Genomic DNA, 19,399 nt, shown 5'->3' with positions numbered 1-19,399 from the left:
ATGTAATTTGGCAGTTTTGTTTGTCAGCTGCACCAGCATCACAGTTTCTTGAACCTGTTTGTTGTGGGACAAATGAGTTTGATATCCCAACATTCACTCTGGCTTTACAGTTGACACAAAAATGACTGATTTAACTCTACAAATCGCTTCTCCCACAACAGCAAGTAGTCATTCATCTCATTTTGGGATTTGATCTCTATCTTGTGTTCTTCTTTGATTCTAACTTCTTGTTCTCATTGTCAGGTGATGTGGGTATGCAATCTGTGCCGAAAGCAACAAGAAATCCTCACCAAGTCAGGGGCCTGGTTCTACAGCAGCCCAGGGGATGCCCTTCCCTCAGGTGCGAGTGACCCTCGCTGCCGCCACGAAGAGGCTCCACAGGAGAAGAAGGCCAAACTGCAGGAAGCCCCACTGCTGTACCAGGGTCCTCCAGGAGACCGTAGCCGAGCTCCAGGACTCCCGCGACAGGCGTCCCTAAATAACGACTCTGGTCTGAAGCCTAACGATCCTCTGAGCATCAAGTGAGTGCAGATGTGTCAATGGGAATTTTAGCATGCTAATATGTAGAATCTTTTGCACTTGCAATAAACTTGTGTTTAGAAATAATTATTCATTGTGATCAGAAGCACTCTTCAAGTTATTCAAGCTACTTTAAGAAACCATTTTTTTTTGTTGCAATTTTGGGTAGTTGCTAGATTAGGTTTTTTGTGTGTTTTCTAGGTTGAGTGGTTGCCAGGATGCTGCTAGGCTGTTGCTAGGTTTTTCTGGGTAGTTACTAATAGAAGTAGTTGCAATAATTGTTCTGAGTGTGTTGTTAGGTGGCTACTATGCTGGTTTGAGTAGTTGCTAGGACACTGCTTCTGTGTTTGGATGGTTGCTGTGCTAAGTGATTGTTTTAACAGTTGCTTGGGTTTTCTGGGTGGTTACTGGGGTGTTAAGGCGTTCTGTTAGGACGTTGCTAGATGGTTGCTTTGGGTTGTTTCTAGGATTTTACTAGATGATTTTTAAGATAAATAGTTGGAGTGGAAAACTTGAAACTCAAAAAGCAAATTGCATAAGTACACTTAAGTGCCACATAACTTTTTGTAGGTTTAAGAAGCACATATACCATGGTGTTTTTTTTAATTATTCTTTATTTTATTAATATTTGTTTTCTATTTTGATTAACTATCTAACATCAAACTAACCGTTTATGAAAAGTAGCTGCATGAAACTACACATGCATACATACATAGACCTCAGCCTGGGTTATGTGAAACTGAAGCGGGGATGACAACAGATGGAGCACACAATGCATTCGTTCAGGTTTCATCTGCTTTTAGCACTTTTGCTAATTGCTAATTTGTTGCTAATGCAGTATAAGCAGCGAGTGTGATACTGTCTTATACCACACAGTGGCAGTGTCTCTCTGAGTCCTGGTATCAAATGTTCTCCCTCTTTTGCTGGGATGTCTGTATCATCTTCACTGCTCAGGGGTCAGTCCTGGAGAGATGTCTCTGTAGAAACAGATGCCTGCTCCTTTGAATCCGTGGCGACCACTGAGTGTTGGTTTGATTTTCGGTTCCTGAATACCTGTGGAGGAGAGGAATGCTGGGCCCTGTGCCACAGGGATGGGGCTGATCTCACCTGCCGTTAGTGTACGTAACATGAGTACATTTGAATGACAAACACTTGAAATGAAAATGGCATATTTTAGATGAGTTCTGTCATCACTTAATTGTCGGTCTGTCTACATGATGGATATTTTTTGATATGCTTGTTTTTAAGACCGCATGTTTGGGGACAAAAAAATCTGAAAAGGTCTATGTTCATTTATTTGATAAAATGCAGTAAAAACAGTAATATTGTGAAATAATATTAAAATTGAAAATGTTTTCGGTGTTTAAATATATTAAAATTAATTTATTCTTCTGATGGCAAACCTGAATTGTCGGCATCATTACACCATTTTTCAGTGTCACATGATCCTTCAGAAATAATTTTAATAATTTGCTGCACAGGCAACATTTCTTTGTTATTATCATTGTTGAAATGAGCTGTGCTGCTTTTAATACTTTTGTGGAAACCGTGAAAAGTTTTTGAGTGTTCTTTGATTAATAGAAAGTTCAAAAGAATAACATTGAATTATTTTGTTACCTTATGTCTTTACTGTCACCTTAGATCAATTACATTCTTCCATGCTAAATGATTTTTTTGTTGTTGTTGTTGCTAAATTCCATATTCTTGTTGAACAGTAGTGTACAATTTATCAGTTAGTTTTTTAACTGGGTATCAAACCCTTCACCCGTCCCTGGCTTCCTTACCTGGCAGATGTCCGTGAATGGCTCAGGACAGCAGGTGAGCTTTAAGCTGCTTTTACGGATGTAGTCTGACATTTCCTATAGTAGAACAAAATGAGCTCCTCTCTGCTGTGAAATATATAAAAAGCTACTGTAACAGCAGTGCTGTTCCTCTCGATCAGATCGGTTCATATGCTGTGTTCTGTCACGAAAACTGTAAATGCTCATTTGCACTTTCTGTCTGGCTTAACGTGTAACCCCAAAAAGGTCAGATTTTAAAAATGTGCCTGCCATATGGTTGCGAGGCAGTGTCAGATTTGTTCAGTGTTGTATAACAGAGAGTGTTATAGCTCTATATTGGTTCCTGACTTTACACAAGTACTGTATTTTTTAAAGTGAGCAGCTGCTTTCAAAGTTTATGCCAAATGGGTCCACCTCCATAAAATATTTGCTAACATCTACACACAGCTTTTCACTTCACAAGACATTAACTAATGGACTGGAGTCGTGTGAATTACTTGTGGGTTATTGGGATGTTTTTATAAGCTGTTTGAACTCTCATTCTGATGGCACCCATTTACTGCAGAGGATCCATTTGTAAGCAAGTGATGCAATGCTACATTTCTTCCGATATTTTCTGATGATGAAACTAACTCATCTGCATCTCGTTTGGCCCGAGGGTAAATTTTTTGCAGATTTTAATTTTTGGGTGGACTGTTCCTTTAAATGTTGCTAGGAAAAGGAAAATAGCTCAAATATTGTCTATAGTTTTGTGCTACTTTAATGAATTGACACGCGTGATGCCTGACTGTTCGCTGAGAGAAAATGTTAAATAGTTTGATACCCAGTAAAAGAGCTCAGGAAATCACTGAAAAGCACTTCCATTAATCTTAAAGAATGTTTAAATTAACTTTGATTCTTCTCTCCTGTAAAAGTGCTGACAGCCTATTTATATCCTGAAATAATGTGGGAAGAGCCTAATTTGTCTTGGTCTCGGAGGTGTCATTGGAGAGAGCGCTCAGACGCGGCGCAAGTGTGGGTGAAACTGCTAGATGAAACAATAATAATTACACTGGGATTCAGATTTAATTACAGCCGTTATGTTTCCCTGGGTTTTGCGCGCTTTGTGTATTTGTATCTCCTCCCTCTCCATCTATAAATTCTATTAGTGTTTATTGTAGCTAGATGCAATGTGACACCTAAGTTAAACCAGAGACAACAGCGGTGGTTTTAGAGCTGAAATTATACAAAATGCATGAGTCATTTGTATGGTTGGGAGCTGATCTTTTTTTGTCACAGTGGGTACTGCAGTATATAGACGGACATGCATATTGTGTCATTTGTTCAAGAGGTCAGCACAAGTTTCACCAAGTATGATGTAATCAAGTTTCATGCTCTTGGCTTAGCGCTATGGGAGCTGATGTTATGATATAGAGGTTTTGTCTTGAAAGAGTTAAGAGAATGAAAGATGCACCTGCAGGAATTCAATATCAGCATTCTGATCTCACACCTGCCTGCTCTCTATAGAACATTTAACAGTTTAATGATTTAAACGCTGGTCTTTAAACAACTGGTTCATTTGTGGTTTGGCATGGCCATCTATATCTCTTTTTGTGAGATTTTTATAAATACTTTTATGATAGTTTTCAGTCTATCTATCTATCTATCTATCTATCTATCTATCTATCTATCTATCTATCTATCTATCTATCTATCTATCTATCTATCTATCTATCTATCTATCTATCTATCTATCTATCGTTCCATCGTTCTATCAGTCTATCTATCGTTCTGTCGATCGATCATTCTGTCTGTCTATTGATTGATCTATCATCTATCTAATGTATTATCGTTCTAACAGTCGATAATTTTATTGTTCTATCTGTTGTTAAATCATTCTATCATTCTGTTAGTTGTTCTATCTATCTATCTATCTATCTATCTATCTATCTATCTATCTATCTATCTATCTATCTATCTATCTATCTATCTATCTATCTATCTTTCTCTCTATCTCTCTATCTCTCTGTCTGTCTGTACATTGTTCTATCATTCTATATCTCTATTTATCTATTGTTCTGTCTATCATTCGTTTGTCTGTTTGTCTGTTTACCTAAATAATTCGGTCTCTTTATATTTATCTCTATCTACTTCATTTTTTTCAGCAAGTTTATCCTTCATTTTAAATTTTTTTTTTTTTTGCTAAAAACATTTTAGTATATTTTACAAAAAATACATGAATTGTCTTTTAAAATAAAATGTTGTATATTATAATTGTTGTATATTATATTACATTATACCCAAAGTCAATCATATACTTCCAAATGCATGTAAACACAAATTAATAGAACTATGCAGAGGTGGGTAGAGTACCCAAAAACTGTACTCAAGTAAAAGTAAAAGTACTTCTAGAAATATTTACTCAAGTAAAAGTAAAAGTACTAGTCTTGAATAGTTAAGAGTAAAAGAGTATCGGATAAAAATTTTACTCAAGTAGTTAGTTACTAGTTATTTTGGGTCATATATACTGAGCCTATTTTTATTTAGATATATAGATAAAATGTATGTAATGTATGTGTGCGTGTATAAATGTATACATTTCATCAGCCTTTACTCCAATTTATGTAATTTATTATAAAACCCTGTCTGTTTACTTAAGTAACCGATATAGGTGTCATGCCATAACATATTTTTAATACGACTGACTTTATATTAAATGTGAATTTAACATTGAAAGGTAATGTGATATAAATATTGCTACTAATCTTTCATTGTTCAGAAAGAGAGCAAATAACATTTACATTATTAAAGATCATTTTCACTGACAGTCTAGATTTCAATCACTCTCAGAAACTCCCATTAAAATCACTGAAACTGTTAACACTGTGAAATCAATATCTTAATTAAAGATTCGTACACACATCTGCACTTTGTTGTTTCTGACGAGAGAATTCGCCAGAAAGAGGTATTCAGTCAGTGAGCGAGTGAAGGAAGCACCGGCATTTTAGCGATGACTCATTTGAACGCCTCTGATTGGCCAATGCTTTAATAAGCTCAAAAGAATCATGTGTGATTAGTTATAACGCACAGCGCTGTATAAACGCATCTATCTCTGGCTCAGCGCCTGCAAGCGATCACAGATCTGAATTTAGCAGCTGATGATATGACTTGCTGAACTTACTCGCACTGGTGTGATTGTATTAAAATTTAATAAAATCTTAATCGGCTATTTTTTGTCTTTTGGAAGCTGCATTCAACTTGACTCCCCTCTGTTATAAGCCACACATGTACAACAAACTAATATCACAGTGGTATCGTGTACTGTAATCGAATGTAGCCCAAGTTATTACCTGTTACACAGTACACGCGGTGTTCATCTAATAAGGATCTCCATCGCTAGCAAATAATAGCCTTTGCAGATTTCAATTCAGTGCAGTTCCAGCCACGTTTTCAACGCTCTTTCTGTTCTTAAACGTTACAACTCCGAGTGAACCACTTCAGACGCTCAGCGCGTGCGGCAGGGAACTGAACGACTCATTCAAACTGATTCATGAACCAATTCACTCGTTTGCCAATTGGTTTGATCAAGCCTTTGAACAGAATTGACTCAAAAGAATGAATCATTCGCGAATGGGCATCGCTTATTGCCCAGAGAAAAGTAGACGGCGCGTTTGGAATAAACTGAAGCATTTATAACATTTATTGCATTAAGATAAAGTAACGAGAGGAGCGTCGCCCACAGTAACGAAGTAAAAGTACAGATTTTCCCCCAAAAATTTACTCAAGTAAGAGTATAAAGTACCCATCTTTAAATATACTCCGAAAAGTATTAGTTACCCCAAAAAATTACTCAAGTAAATGTAACGAAGTAAATGTAACTCGTTACTACCCACCTCTGGAACAATGCAGTCTTGATTTTAGGTTGCATCATCCTGCTAATGGCTTTAAAGCAGTCATATGACGTTGCTAAAAAGTACATTATTTTGTTTATTTGGTGTAATGAAATCTGTTTATGCAGTTTAAGGTTCAAAAAAATATTATTTTCCACATACTGTACATTATTGTTGCTCCTCTATGCCCCACCTTTCTGAAAAGCGTTGATTTTTACAAAGCTCATTGTTCTGAAAAGCGAGGTGTGCTCTGATTGGCCAGCTATCCAGTGCACTGTGATTTGCTAAATAACTCAAGTGTGTTACCGAAATGTTACGCCCCTTAACATACTGTGATGCCGTGTCCTGGTGCAATGAGACAAAAACAATAAAACCCATTATAAAGAGGCATTTGTTGCATCCAGTGGGGACATAATTACTTATTATATTGATTTATAATGCATTGCGTTGCGTATTGTGCTCCGTAAACATAAAACCATGTCTGCATTTGTGATCAGATAAATGACAAACAACAAGTGCTACTCTACACTGCTCTACACTGCTACAAAAACTCATGTTTGAATCATCAGTGCTAAATTCTTTAAATATGAAAACGTACTTACAGGCTGTGAGTGAGAAGCGCCAGACTGTCCTTGCAAAGTTGGAATAGCCCCACTTTATAGAAACAGCCTTTGTGCACAGAGGGCATTGTAGGCTACTCTCCCAGGTTCAGGAAACAGTATGCACACATCTGAATATTTGGGTTGAACTGTTCCGGTACTGTTGTAAATACAACTTGACCGCTGATTTCTAGATGTGTCCTCTTTTGGAAGGCCAGACAAAGTAGTTTTGCATCAACAATGGAATACAGCTTCTCAACGACATGGCGGCAGCGGCGGCAACAGCAACAATACTACAGCGAGAATCACAGTTCATTTTTATTTTGCTAAACATTTATGCAAATCTTCCCACACAGTGAAGTAGACATGTGGGGGCGTCTTTAAACGAGGCATATTAGCTGGGCATGGACAAGTCTAAACTTTTATCAATAATACCTCTTTGGGTTTGAGACTTTAATCTTTGCAACCTTATGGATCTTATCTATGCAAGAGTAGCTTGTAACATTCCAAAGAGAAATCATATTATAATATGTCTCTCATAATAGGAATGTAATTTCTAAGAGCCTGCTTCGCCTTTAAATGCATAAAATATTAATTTTTATTTAATTTATTTTTTAGGTCGGAATGCACGTTAAAAAGCGCTCTTATTCCTTGTGCATTCCACACGATAGCTTTTAGCTCTCTTATTCCTTCAGGTCATCAAGTATGCACACACATTAGTTGTTTTTTAGTGCAGAGCATCACTCTCCAGAGAAAACCCTTAATGATGTGGGAGAAAGAACGCTCCCCTCCTCCCCAAGCAAGCCACATGCGCTATAGTGCTGGTGGAGGATGTGTAATGCTGCTCTGGTGCTCTTGAAAGCGGATGGCTGCTAGAAGGGAGAGAGAATCCTGATAGCATCGTCTGCGCGAGGACACGACGCGCTTGCCTGCGTTTGCATGGATGTTTATCGCGATTACTGTGGATAAATATAGGTGCGAGGGATCTCCGGTGCGTTTAGGAAACGCAGCGCGTTCGTTTTCTCTCTTAAGCTCGGATCACAATGACAGGGGGAGCCGGTGTCGGTCCGCTCTCCTCATCCAAACGCACTCTTCACCGGGATCAGAACACATCGGGAAGTTGAATCGTGTTTATGTTGCGCTGGAGATGCGGCGCGTCCGGAGCGAGGAGCGCTGGAGGAGTTTCGTCTGAGGGAAAGAGGGAATATACGCAGGATAACGGAGAGGAAGAGGGAAAATGCAGTTTGAGACATTGCGTCAGTTCTGTAGCTCGGTTTTATCTCATTTTAATGGGGCTTTCACCCCGCCGCAGAACATTCTGCAGACGGAGCTCCTGGAACAGGCGCTCAGTACCATCGGGTAGGTTTATAAAACATCCCAAGTGACTGTATTTGCATATCCTGAAGGAAACGGCAGTGCTTGCGAAGCACGAATAGATAGAAATGTGTATGCGAAGCGGCTCCGAGGTGGCTTTGCTTCTGTGTAAATGGAATGCCGCAGCCGTTGCTATGACACTCAGCACGCATCGTGTTTAGTGGCGGCTGTGTAAGAAAGGACCAATCAGAGTTCAGTATGCGAATAATTGCAAGGAAGTTGTCCAGTCGCATTTAAGTATGCGAATATTACACACATTTCTTCAGTTGGTTGCATTTCGAATGGCGTTGCATAATAATGAAAAATATTTTTATATTTTAAGTAGTTGTTTGTTACAGTTGTTTTTAATTGTGGGGAAATTTGGCTGTTGCTTGCCTAGATTTGTAGGGCAGAGTGGGGGAAAGCGCCCCCCTTAAGGACTGTGTATTTTTTTCTTCTGGGAAACTAAATTTAAATGTCTCCATTAACATAGTTTCAGTGACAATGACATAATCATATAAATGGTTGCTTAATTATTTGTGCTCTGTCTTTTTAGACAGGCCAGTTATACATAAAACCTTTGGTAACTTAGCGTTCATATGAAGATTTTTTTATTATTATTATTATTTTAAATGGTAATTTATCTTTTGCGTACATCTTATTTTCTCTTGTTAAATTGTATTTTTTTAATGTTTATGAATTGCAAAGGTTGCTGCAATAGCCTACTTGTAGCAATTTATTAAAAAAATATATTTAATACAGTTATATCTTGTTTATATCCAGTTCTCTAGATATTGGCATCAGAATCTGTCACTGAAATACCCCATATCAGATAACTATTCATTTTAGCATTTTATCTAGTCATATGCATCATTGTTTGGCCCTCGCATCTTAAAAGAAGTGGGCAGGTTTTGAGAGACTTTCGCAAATCCCCCGCTAAGATCTAGCTATAGCATCAAAAGGTGTATAAGTGGTCCTTCACCTCACCGTAAACATCTGGAGGACCTCAGGGCACGAGGCTGAATGGTGTGTTTTAAAGAGCGAGGCCCTGGGAGCAACTCATCGTTTTACTCCAGGGATCTACAGCACGAGTCTCTTCCACTGCCAGCACAAATACACACTCAGCAAATCAACATGCTAGACTTCGCTCACACCAAGGGTTCGGTGCAAGCATCCCTTTGTTCCTGTGCTTTTGCTCATTCTCACATGGTTTTAAAGCCTGTGCTGCGCTTGATTGGAGGAGGCAAGGTGTGGCCGCCTACTTCTGCTGAATTACAACAATTTCATTTCAGAGAAACGTCACACTGAGGCATTTAGATGCTGATGCATTCTTTAGAAAAGTGTTTAAAGTGGAGTTTTTGTATTTTCATGGTAGACATCAAGGATAATTTCACCAAAATTACATCAGGTGTGGTTAGTTATGCTCTATCCAAAGTCGTTCCTTAGGGAATCGTTACTTCCCTGTGTGGACTTATTACTAACGGACAGAGCGGTCTGCCAAAACCAGAGCGGATTCAGTCACACCGTGTTCTTTCCGCTTCAGGCTGACTCCACAAGGGCCTTAGAGATGTCTTGTATTAGGCCAGGAAACTCTTCTTCCAAATGTCTGTGATTGTTCCCATTTTTGTGTAGTGAGTGTGTTTTTGTTGTTGTTGTGTTGGCCTGTAATGTTTGGAGTGTGTTTGTTTTGGGTTACAGAGAGAGAGAGAGACACTTGTATTTGTTGTAGACTTATTCTTATATTTAGATATTTATAAATGTATACTATAATTCTCTCTCTCTCTCTCTCTCTCTCTCTCTCTCTCTCTCTCTCTGTCGTTCACATTACTATTTTTATTATTATTATGTTGAATTGCACAAAATGAATTTTGTAATTTAACCTCAAATGAAATGAAATCATTTTATTTTAATAATTAAGCAATTAAGCAAAATTTGTGAAAAAAGTTCTTATTTATGGAAATCATGACACAATGTGGAAAAAAAATTCCTAATTCCTTTAGGTATATGACCCAATACATAACCCTGTAATACATGCATAATACTGTTTAGTCTTATTCTTTATAATGTATTTGGATAATTATAAACCAGTCTTTTTAGGTTCCATATAAACAGCAGTTTGTAGCTAAAATATCTGTGCTTGTCTGTTTTGATTTTTGAATAGACAATAGAAAAATGCAAGGATAAATCTCATTGAATCAATATTTTTCACAATTCTTTCATTAAATTGAAGATGCAGCCTATGCTGTATGACCATGTGCATCATTTGCCTTGATAAATTTTGTTGGCTGCAGAGCAAGAGCAAGCAAGAGAGATACAGGGAAGAACAGAAGAGATAAATCATATTTGAAGTTTCTCTTAAATGGAATATCCCTTCCCACTAGACGGTGCTTCACGAGGCTGCGTCTCCATGGCAACTTTGTTTGATCAATGCTGTGGGTGATGTGTGAGACAGGAAGACCTGCGGAGGAGACGGAGAGAGAGAGAGAGAGAGGGGGATGTCCCCCGCACAAAGAGACAGAAAGACAACAGCAGGTTTATTCATGAGGCTTCTGTAAACGCTGTCTGAGATTACTTGGCAAATGATGCAGATGAGGTGAATGAATGAAACGGAGAAGTTTCCAGTGCCAGCGCAGAGCATGGTTAGCAGTTTGAGGTTTAAAGTAATGTTTTGTGGTATTATAAAGAGAGAATTCTCCCTAAAATTTAAATTGTCACCATTTACTCACCCAAACGGTTTGACTTTCTTTTTCTGTGGAACGTTAATAAGATACTTTGAGAAATGTTTTTGTCAACACATTGGTAAAACAAGTCAAACAGATTTTGACTGACAAGAGGGTGAGTAAATGACTACATTTATCACACTTATTTGGGTGAATTATCATATTAAAACTTGCCCTTTAGAAGGAAAAAGATATTTGAAATCTGAAGCTGATATGTTTTTAAATGGTGATATTTGAGTTGTACTGTACATACAGTATGTTTAAAATTGTTATTTTGGGTTGGGACTACATTTCTAGAAGGATGAATTTCCAATTGATGATATAATTGTTGTATGTAAATGGGTCTCGTTTTCTTATCAGAAAGAAATTAATTCTCTTTAATATCTTTCTCCTAGAGGCCACAATGAAGATTTAAGGGAGAATATAAGGTCAGTTCTCCTGATCATGTTTCTCCTCTCCAAACTCTCATTTATTTCCTCTCGATTCAAAAAAATATTTCAGCAGTGTCATAAACTGTGCTCAGATTAGTTTTTTGATTTTAGTTTAGTTTTTTTAAATATCCAAATCTACTGCATAAATACAGAGTTGTCTAAAAGACGCACTGTAAAAAATTAAAATAAATAATTCAGAGGGTTAATTGCTGTTCCCTCATAATTATTTATGAAATTTACTAGCAGTTTCTCAGTGTAAACAAAGTAAATGCTACACCTTTTTTTTTCCCAGTACAGGAAAAGAAAACAAAGAATGTGTTACTTGCTGTTTCTTTGTAATTGCTTGTGAAACCTACTAGCTATTTCCCAGTGAAAACTGTTGGACTAAATTTTTAACTTTTAACTTTACATTTTTAAAACCTTTTATATCCCGTGTAATCTGAAAGCTGAATAAATAAGCTTTCCATTGATGTATATTTTGTTAGGATCTGACAATATTTGGTCGAGATACAACTATTTGAAAATCTGGAATCTGAGGGTGCAAAAAAAATCAAAATATTGAGGAAATCGCCATTAAAGTTGTCCAAATTAAGTTCTTAGCAATGCATATTACTAATCAAAACTTAAGTTTTAATATATTCATGGTAGGAAATTTCTTGCTTAAAAGAAAAATTTATTATTTTGACCTATAAAATGTATTTTTGGCTATTGCTACAAATATGCCCCAGCAACTTAAAAATTGTGCGCCAGGGTCACAAATTTCACTGATCAATGCGAGAGCAACCTCTGAGCATTATAAACTTCCTCTGCTGTTAAACACTTTATGGAGGACGCCCTGTGAAGGGATCTTCTGAAGGGTGTAGAGGAGTAGTTTCTAGCTTGAGGAAGAGCTCTCTGCCATTAGTGTGTTCCACAAACAAACTCCCATCATCCTATTAGGGAATCAATTGCGCTTTCTGAGCATGAAACAGAGCAGATGTCCCTATCCCACACACCACAGGCTCTGCATTGAGAAAGACCAGCTCTCCTTTCTCTCTGCTCTGGCTGGATGGATGTTCTGAAGCTGTTTGCTGCTGATGGTCACAGCCATATATAGAGCATGTGTTCCTCCATCTGTCATGAGATGTTCCGCCCTTTTACCAGTTGCATCTCGTGCCTATCCCAAAGTGGATTTGTCACTGTATTATCTCTGAATTTCATGCAATGGATATGAAAGCTGAATCTAAATTTCTGTTGATAATCCACTCTAGAAGTATAGATCAGATCATTTAGTCTTGTATGAATTTGTTGAGATTTCTTGACACATTTGAGCACAATTTGAAATATTTTTTCGAGATCTTTTTAAACATAGAAATGACATGAGACTATTGTGGTATTTTATGTAGGAACAGAAATTAGAGAAGAGACTCCAACAGTTTCTCATTGATGTCTAGATGTCAAAAGTTTGGAGTTGGTAAAATTTGTAAACGTCTCTGAAAGAAGCCTTTTTCAAAGTCTTCATTTATTTAATAACAAATCTGTAAAAAAGAATAATATTGTCAAATATTATTACAATAAAAAAAATCTTCATTTTAAAATCGAATTCATTCCTGTGATGCAAAGCTGAATTTTCATGCTGATTTACTGCTCAAGAAACATTTATTATTATATTATCAGCGTTGAAACAACATGCATTTTAAATAGAAAACGTTTGTAACATTGTTAATGTCTTTACGGTCACTTTTGATCAATTTAGTGCATCCTTGCTGAGTAAAATTAATTTAAGAAAAAAAAAAATGTCGCCATTCCAAAACATCAGTCTTTTGTAGCTTATAGACATTTTTTCTTGTTGTTTTTACCCCTTGTAGCTTCATGATCCCATGACCCTCTTGTGTGACGTCCCATGACCATATTCATTCTCATATGAAGTACACTAATTATCCAGCCCTCTATATTGATTTTTAAAGAGCTTCTTATCTGTGATATTCCTATTTGTCCTAACTAGTAATACTAGCAGCGGAAACGGTTAATATTTACTCAGAATCTAATTCCATTATTAATTCCATTGATTGTTGCAGTTATCCACTGGTCTATTGTAATTTTGGTTGACAGGATCCTGTTCTTTTAGGTGAATGCTAGCATGGCGCTGCAGGACACTGCGCCACTGTTTCATGTCGACTATCCTATACATGCGGCAGTAGAATGAGGCTAATTATCTCAGTGTTTTGCAGACATGGGAGTTTGCGTGCCGTATGGCTGCCAGGCACGTGCCTTTTCAGATGGGTTACTGTGTGATTGCGGTGAGGATATCGGGGGTGAATGAGACCAGCCTTGAAAAGCCTTTGAACGAAGTGATCGCGGTTTAGCATTCATAACTGTTCTCTTCTGTTTCTCGTTTTCTTCTCTGTGGTTATAGACCCCATTACAGAGAGCCTGTGTAATACTGTATGTGTTTACTCAGTCATTAGGTTTCAGCAGAGAATTTATCTCCCAGGCTGCTCAAAGCATGTGGGTTTTTGTAAATTACTAAGAGAAATCGTCCTATAGCTGTTTTATGTGAAGTGAATGTAATGTCCTCAGGTTACCTGTGGTTATACTCGGCAGTTGCTGAGACACTTGGCTATTTGCAATGGCAATGCTGGAGCTCAAGGACGTTTTAAAATCAGTAGATAAGGTTAGTCAGCGATAAGACGCTCTGTCAACCTCTGAGAGCTCTGTTTCCAAAAGTACTCGTATTAAATCATGTGGTATGATGTGAAATTCACAAATGTAGCTTTTGTCACACTAAACCGCTACTACAGTACACTCTTAAAAATAAAATGTATTTTTTGAATCAGTGGTTCCATAAAGAACATTTAATATTCATTCCACGAAAGTTTCTTTATGGTGGAAAAAAGGTTCTTTAGATTATTAAAATGTTCTTTGCACTGATAAAAAATGATTATTTTTGGAACTGTTCACTTAAGTGTTCTTTGAGGAACCTAAAATAGTTTTTTTTTTATCTCGTGTTAAGTGTGTAGTTGGGAAAATTAGCTTGTTAGTGGAAAAGCTACACTATCATATACAACCCGAATTCCGGAAAAGTTGGGACGTTTTTTAAATTTTAATAAAATGAAAACTAAAAGACTTTCAAATCACATGAGCCAATATTTTATTCAGAATAGAACATAGATAACATAGCAAATGTTTAAACTGAGAAAGTTTACAATTTTATGCACAAAATGAGCTCATTTCAATTTTGATTTCTGCTACAGGTCTCAAAATAGTTGGGACGGGGCATGTTTACCATGGTGTAGCATCTCCTTTTCTTTTCAAAACAGTTTGAAGACGTCTGGGCATTGAGGCTATGAGTTGCTGGAGTTTTGCTGTTGGAATTTGGTCCCATTCTTGCCTTATATAGATTTCTAGCTGCTGAAGAGTTCGAGGTCGTCTTTGACGTATTTTTCGTTTAATGATGCGCCAAATGTTCTCTATAGGTGAAAGATCTGGACTGCAGGCAGGCCAGGTTAGCACCCGGACTCTTCTACGACGAAGCCATGCTGTTGTTATAGCTGCAGTATGTGGTTTTGCATTGTCCTGCTGAAATAAACAAGGCCTTCCCTGAAATAGACGTTGTTTGGAGGGAAGCATACGTTGCTCTAAAACCTTTATATACCTTTCAGCATTCACAGAGCCTTCCAAAACATGCAAGCTGCCCATACCGTATGCACTTATGCACCCCCATACCATCAGAGATGCTGGCTTTTGAACTGAACGCTGATAACATGCTGGAAGGTCTCCCTCCTCTTTAGCCCGGAGGACACGGCGTCCGTGATTTCCAACAAGAATGTCAAATTTGGACTCGTCTGACCATAAAACACTATTCCACTTTGAAATAGTCCATTTTAAATGAGCCTTGGCCCACAGGACACGACGGCGCTTCTGGACCATGTTCACATATGGCTTCCTTTTTGCATGATAGAGCTTTAGTTGGCATCTGCTGATGGCACGGCGGATTGTGTTTACCGACAGTGGTTTCTGAAAGTATTCCTGGGCCCATTTAGTAATGTCATTGACACAATCATGCCAATGAGTGATGCAGTGTCGTCTGAGAGCCCGAAGACCACGGGCATCCAATAAAGGTCTCCGGCCTTGTCCCTTACGCACAGAGATTTCTCCAGTTTCTCTGAATCTTTTGATGATGTTATGCACTGTAGATGATGAGATTTGCAAAGCCTTTGCAATTTGACGTTAAGGAACATTGTTTTTAAAGTTTTCCACAATTTTTTACGCAGTCTTTCACAGATTGGAGAGCCTCTGCCCATCTTTACTTCTGAGAGACTCTGCTTCTCTAAGACAAAGCTTTTATAGCTAATCATGTTACAGACCTGATATCAATTAACTTAATTAATCACTAGATGTTCTCCCAGCTGAATCTTTTCAAAACTGCTTGCTTTTTTAGCCATTTGTTGCCCCCGTGCCAACTTTTTTGAGACCTGTAGCAGGCATTAAATTTTAAATGAGCTAATTAAGTGGATAAAAGTGTAAAATTTCTCAGTTTAAACATTTGCTACGGTATCTATGTTCTATTGTGAATAAAATATTGGCTCATGTGATTTGAAATTCCTTTAGTTTTCATTTTATTAAAATTTAAAAAACGTCCCAACTTTTCCGGAATTCGGGTTGTAATAAGCTGAGCTAATAAAAAGTGGTTAGGTTAGTAGCATTGCTGCTTTTTGTAGCTGTGATGAACATGGTTGTTCTTTAACCCTCTCTTTCCCTCTAATGGATTTTTTTTCCGCCCCATGTGGTCTCAGTCGTGCCAGACAGAAGTGATGTGATGTGAGTGAATCGTAGAGCAGAGCTGACGTAGCATCTCGTAAGCTCATAGTGTGTGTGTGTGTGTGTGTTGATGGAGCAGATTGGGAGAGTCAGGCTGCATCCACGCATGGTTTCTGGCCTGGGGTGATGTAGCAGGGACCTCCAGCCTCTATTAATACGCTCCCAGAGAATTTCAATGAGACCACCAGCTGAGACGTCCCATGTCCACGGTACCCGTTGTCAGTATCCCAGTGCATAGAAAAAGAATCCAGAGATTTTTAGACCTATAGATTTGCCCACCCTTATGCATTTTTACTATGATGACATACTGTAATTTAGTGATTAAAAAAGTTCCTTCAATTGGCATGATTTTACAATAACATGTAGGCTCCAGTAATTTATACAATGTTAAATAAATAGTCAAAAAAAACAGTGCTGATCAGTTTTGTTTTAGCATTATTTATTTACCAATGATAGTATTTATTAATATTTTGAAATAGCTTTTATTTTTATATTTTTGTTTACGTTAGTAATTTTTATTAGTTTTTTTTAAGATTTCTATTTAGATATTTTTGTTTGTATTTTTTAAGTTTAAGTAATTACAGTTTGTTTTTACATGTAATGTGTTTTTGTCATTTTTATGTTTTTAATAGTTTTATATATTTTTTGTAGTATTTAATATATTTTATTTGACTTTTTACAGTTAGTTGCCAAAACAAATACGTTTTCTTTCTTTTTTTTCCATTTTATGAATCTAATATTTACATTTTATTTTTGGCTCCATTTCATTTATTGAAAGTATTTTTTAATAGTTTCAGATTCAGTTAACAATAACAACACTGGTAGTGATCAACAAAATATTAACTTTAATATTGATCATTTATCTTGCCAAATATTACCATCAGTTGATGTTTAGGTAAAATAAAAATTATTATATTGCATAAAAATTATTTTAAATTGGCCCTTATTTTTACAGATTATTCTCAGAATTTTGCAGTTTTTGTTTATATTATATTTTCAGTGTTCTCTTCAGCCAAAAGTCCGTCAGTTTTTTATTGCATTTCCCCCTGAAATTTCAGTGGAATTTTCTGTATAGTGCTGCATTTGTCATCGTTTCAGAAACTTGCTGTCTGAGCAAAGTTATTACCATGCTACTTTTCAGAACTTTTTTCTAGGTGTTAGTCAGTGTGTATTCAGTAATATGAGCAGAAAGCAAGAATGCATCGGTTTTGTAAACAGATATGTAATTATCAGTTTAGAGCAGATCAGCACTGCTGTAGATGGATGGGTGGTCCCTCTTTCAGCTGTAATGATTCTAGCAATATTAAGCACTCTGAATGTCCATTCATAACATGCCATCAGATCGTACAGCAGTACCCTGCATACATCACAGTCAAATGATTACTGTAAGTGCACCACAGACATGAGCCGTGACGTATGGATGTTTTATTTCTCTGTTTTTCTCTTCTTGCTGAAGTGCTGCATTATAATGGCACTGCACACAAAGAGTTGCACGTCTTGCATGTTCCTGTAATTATTGTTGGAGCTTTTTTTCATAATTGATGACAGTTAAAAATAGATGGTAGAATGGCTGTCTTGGTTTGCTAAGTATCCCCAGGGCAGAAAGCTTACTGGTGCAGAAACGAACCAACTTTAAATTGAATTGGAGTGTTGTATTTGTCTTCCAGCTGACATGCTTTCTTCTACAAAAGCATTTCACTCTGAGGTCAGGCCTTCTAAAGAAATCCAAGGCCTGTTGTGAATGTTAGATTTCTACATCCACATTTGTAAAAGAATAAGACGACATGAATGCATGCTAATGGAATGTAACCACTGACGCAAACAGCTTTTCAGGAGAACATGCTGGAGGCACAGACACTGATCCTTCAGTCACCCACGCATTGAATAAGACCGTGATTAAGGTCATTAAACGTTTGATTTAAAATTATCATTCTGATCAACTTAAACCTTATGAAATTGGAAATCAAATTATAATTTTCGTTGAAATATAAGATATGAAAACATAACTCTCAGAGCATGAAAACTTATTCAGCAGTATAAAAATAGGATGTATTAAAACTAACCTACTTGAAACTTGTACCGTAACCATAATCTTTTTTTGACATGCATTGTAAAAAGTTATTATTTGATTGTTTTATGAAAAAAAAAGTCTTTCTTTTAACTGCAAAATTCTGTTACTTGCCAATTTTTTTGTATTTGTTTGTGAAATTTACTAGCATTTTATGAGTTAAAATTGTTTCTTAAAAATACTTTCAATAAAGGATTAAACGACGAGTCATGTGATTTTAATATATCTACAGATATTTTAAAGTTGGTATGTTAGATTTTTTTTTCTATTGATTTAAATTTATAACTCAACATTGTTCACATGAGCTGTTTTTATATTAAAAAATATTTTACACTTTACAATAAGGTCTCATTCATTAATATTAGTTAATGCATTAACTAACACAAACTTATAATGAGCAACATATTTTATAGTTATTTGTTGATGTTAGTAAAAATGTTCATGTTCAACGTGCATTACCTAATATGAAAAAAAATAACTTTTGATTTTAATAATCTATTTAATAATGTAACTAAATGTTGAGATTTACATGTAGATTAATAAATGCTTTAGAAGTATTTTTCATTGCTAGTTCATGTTAACCATGTAGTAGACTAATGTTTACAAATGGAATCTTATTTTAAAGGATTACCAAATTGAATATTTTACTATGTGTTCATTAAAATATGTATTTGACTAACATAAGCTAAAATGTTTAGAATTTTATTTATTTTTTCATAGTAAGCAGACACATAGAGAGGTGTGTATGTGTTCTTGTTCATTACTGGAGAGAAGTGCTGAAGCGCTGTCCTAAAGCTCAGGTGGTTTCAGAAATGAAAATGAACCCTCTCTCATGCTCATAACTCTACTCATATTCCCCCAGAAAATGCTTCATCCACAAAATAATGTAATAAAAGCCAGAAAGCACAATTGGCTGGAACCTGAATACTTTGTTGCCTTTTTAAATACAGTAATAGACATTAAACTACTCCATTTAAGGATGACAGTGCAGTTCCCAAAATACTAATTACTTTGAATTTGAATTATTCCATGGTCTGTCTGAATACTCGATTCTGATTGGCTGGCAGGTATGCATTAAAACCGTTTAATGCACAGGGAGTTCCAAGTCAGTTTAATCACCATTCTATATTAATGAGCTGCTTTAATTGATGCGCACACACACACACACACACACACACATTATATTAGATTAATTTAATTTGATGCGAAAACCAAAATAGGATGTCTCTTTGTATCTTTGACCCAAGTATAAAAGAAAT

At 36.5% G+C, this 19,399-nt stretch overlaps 1 protein-coding gene across 10 annotated transcripts in view; it reads left to right on the top strand.

Annotated features, from left to right (window-relative positions):
- Positions 1–19,399, top strand: part of LOC132103362 (regulating synaptic membrane exocytosis protein 2-like) — a 171,751-nt gene that overhangs the window by 39,285 nt on the left and 113,067 nt on the right. For 9 of the 10 annotated variants that reach the window (XM_059508415.1, XM_059508411.1, XM_059508413.1 and 6 more), the window contains one exon: positions 244–521. In XM_059508415.1, the coding sequence (XP_059364398.1) occupies positions 244–521 (278 nt within the window). Of the gene's footprint in view, positions 1–243; positions 522–7,546; positions 8,128–19,399 lie in introns of those variants that run through there. The other variant, XM_059508418.1, reaches the window with a different exon arrangement.

Source organism: Carassius carassius, chromosome 24, assembly GCF_963082965.1.
Source record: "Carassius carassius chromosome 24, fCarCar2.1, whole genome shotgun sequence".
NCBI lineage: Eukaryota > Metazoa > Chordata > Actinopteri > Cypriniformes > Cyprinidae > Carassius > Carassius carassius.
Note: the sequence above shows the minus strand (reverse complement) of the source record. Positions and strands in the feature narration are given on the sequence as shown.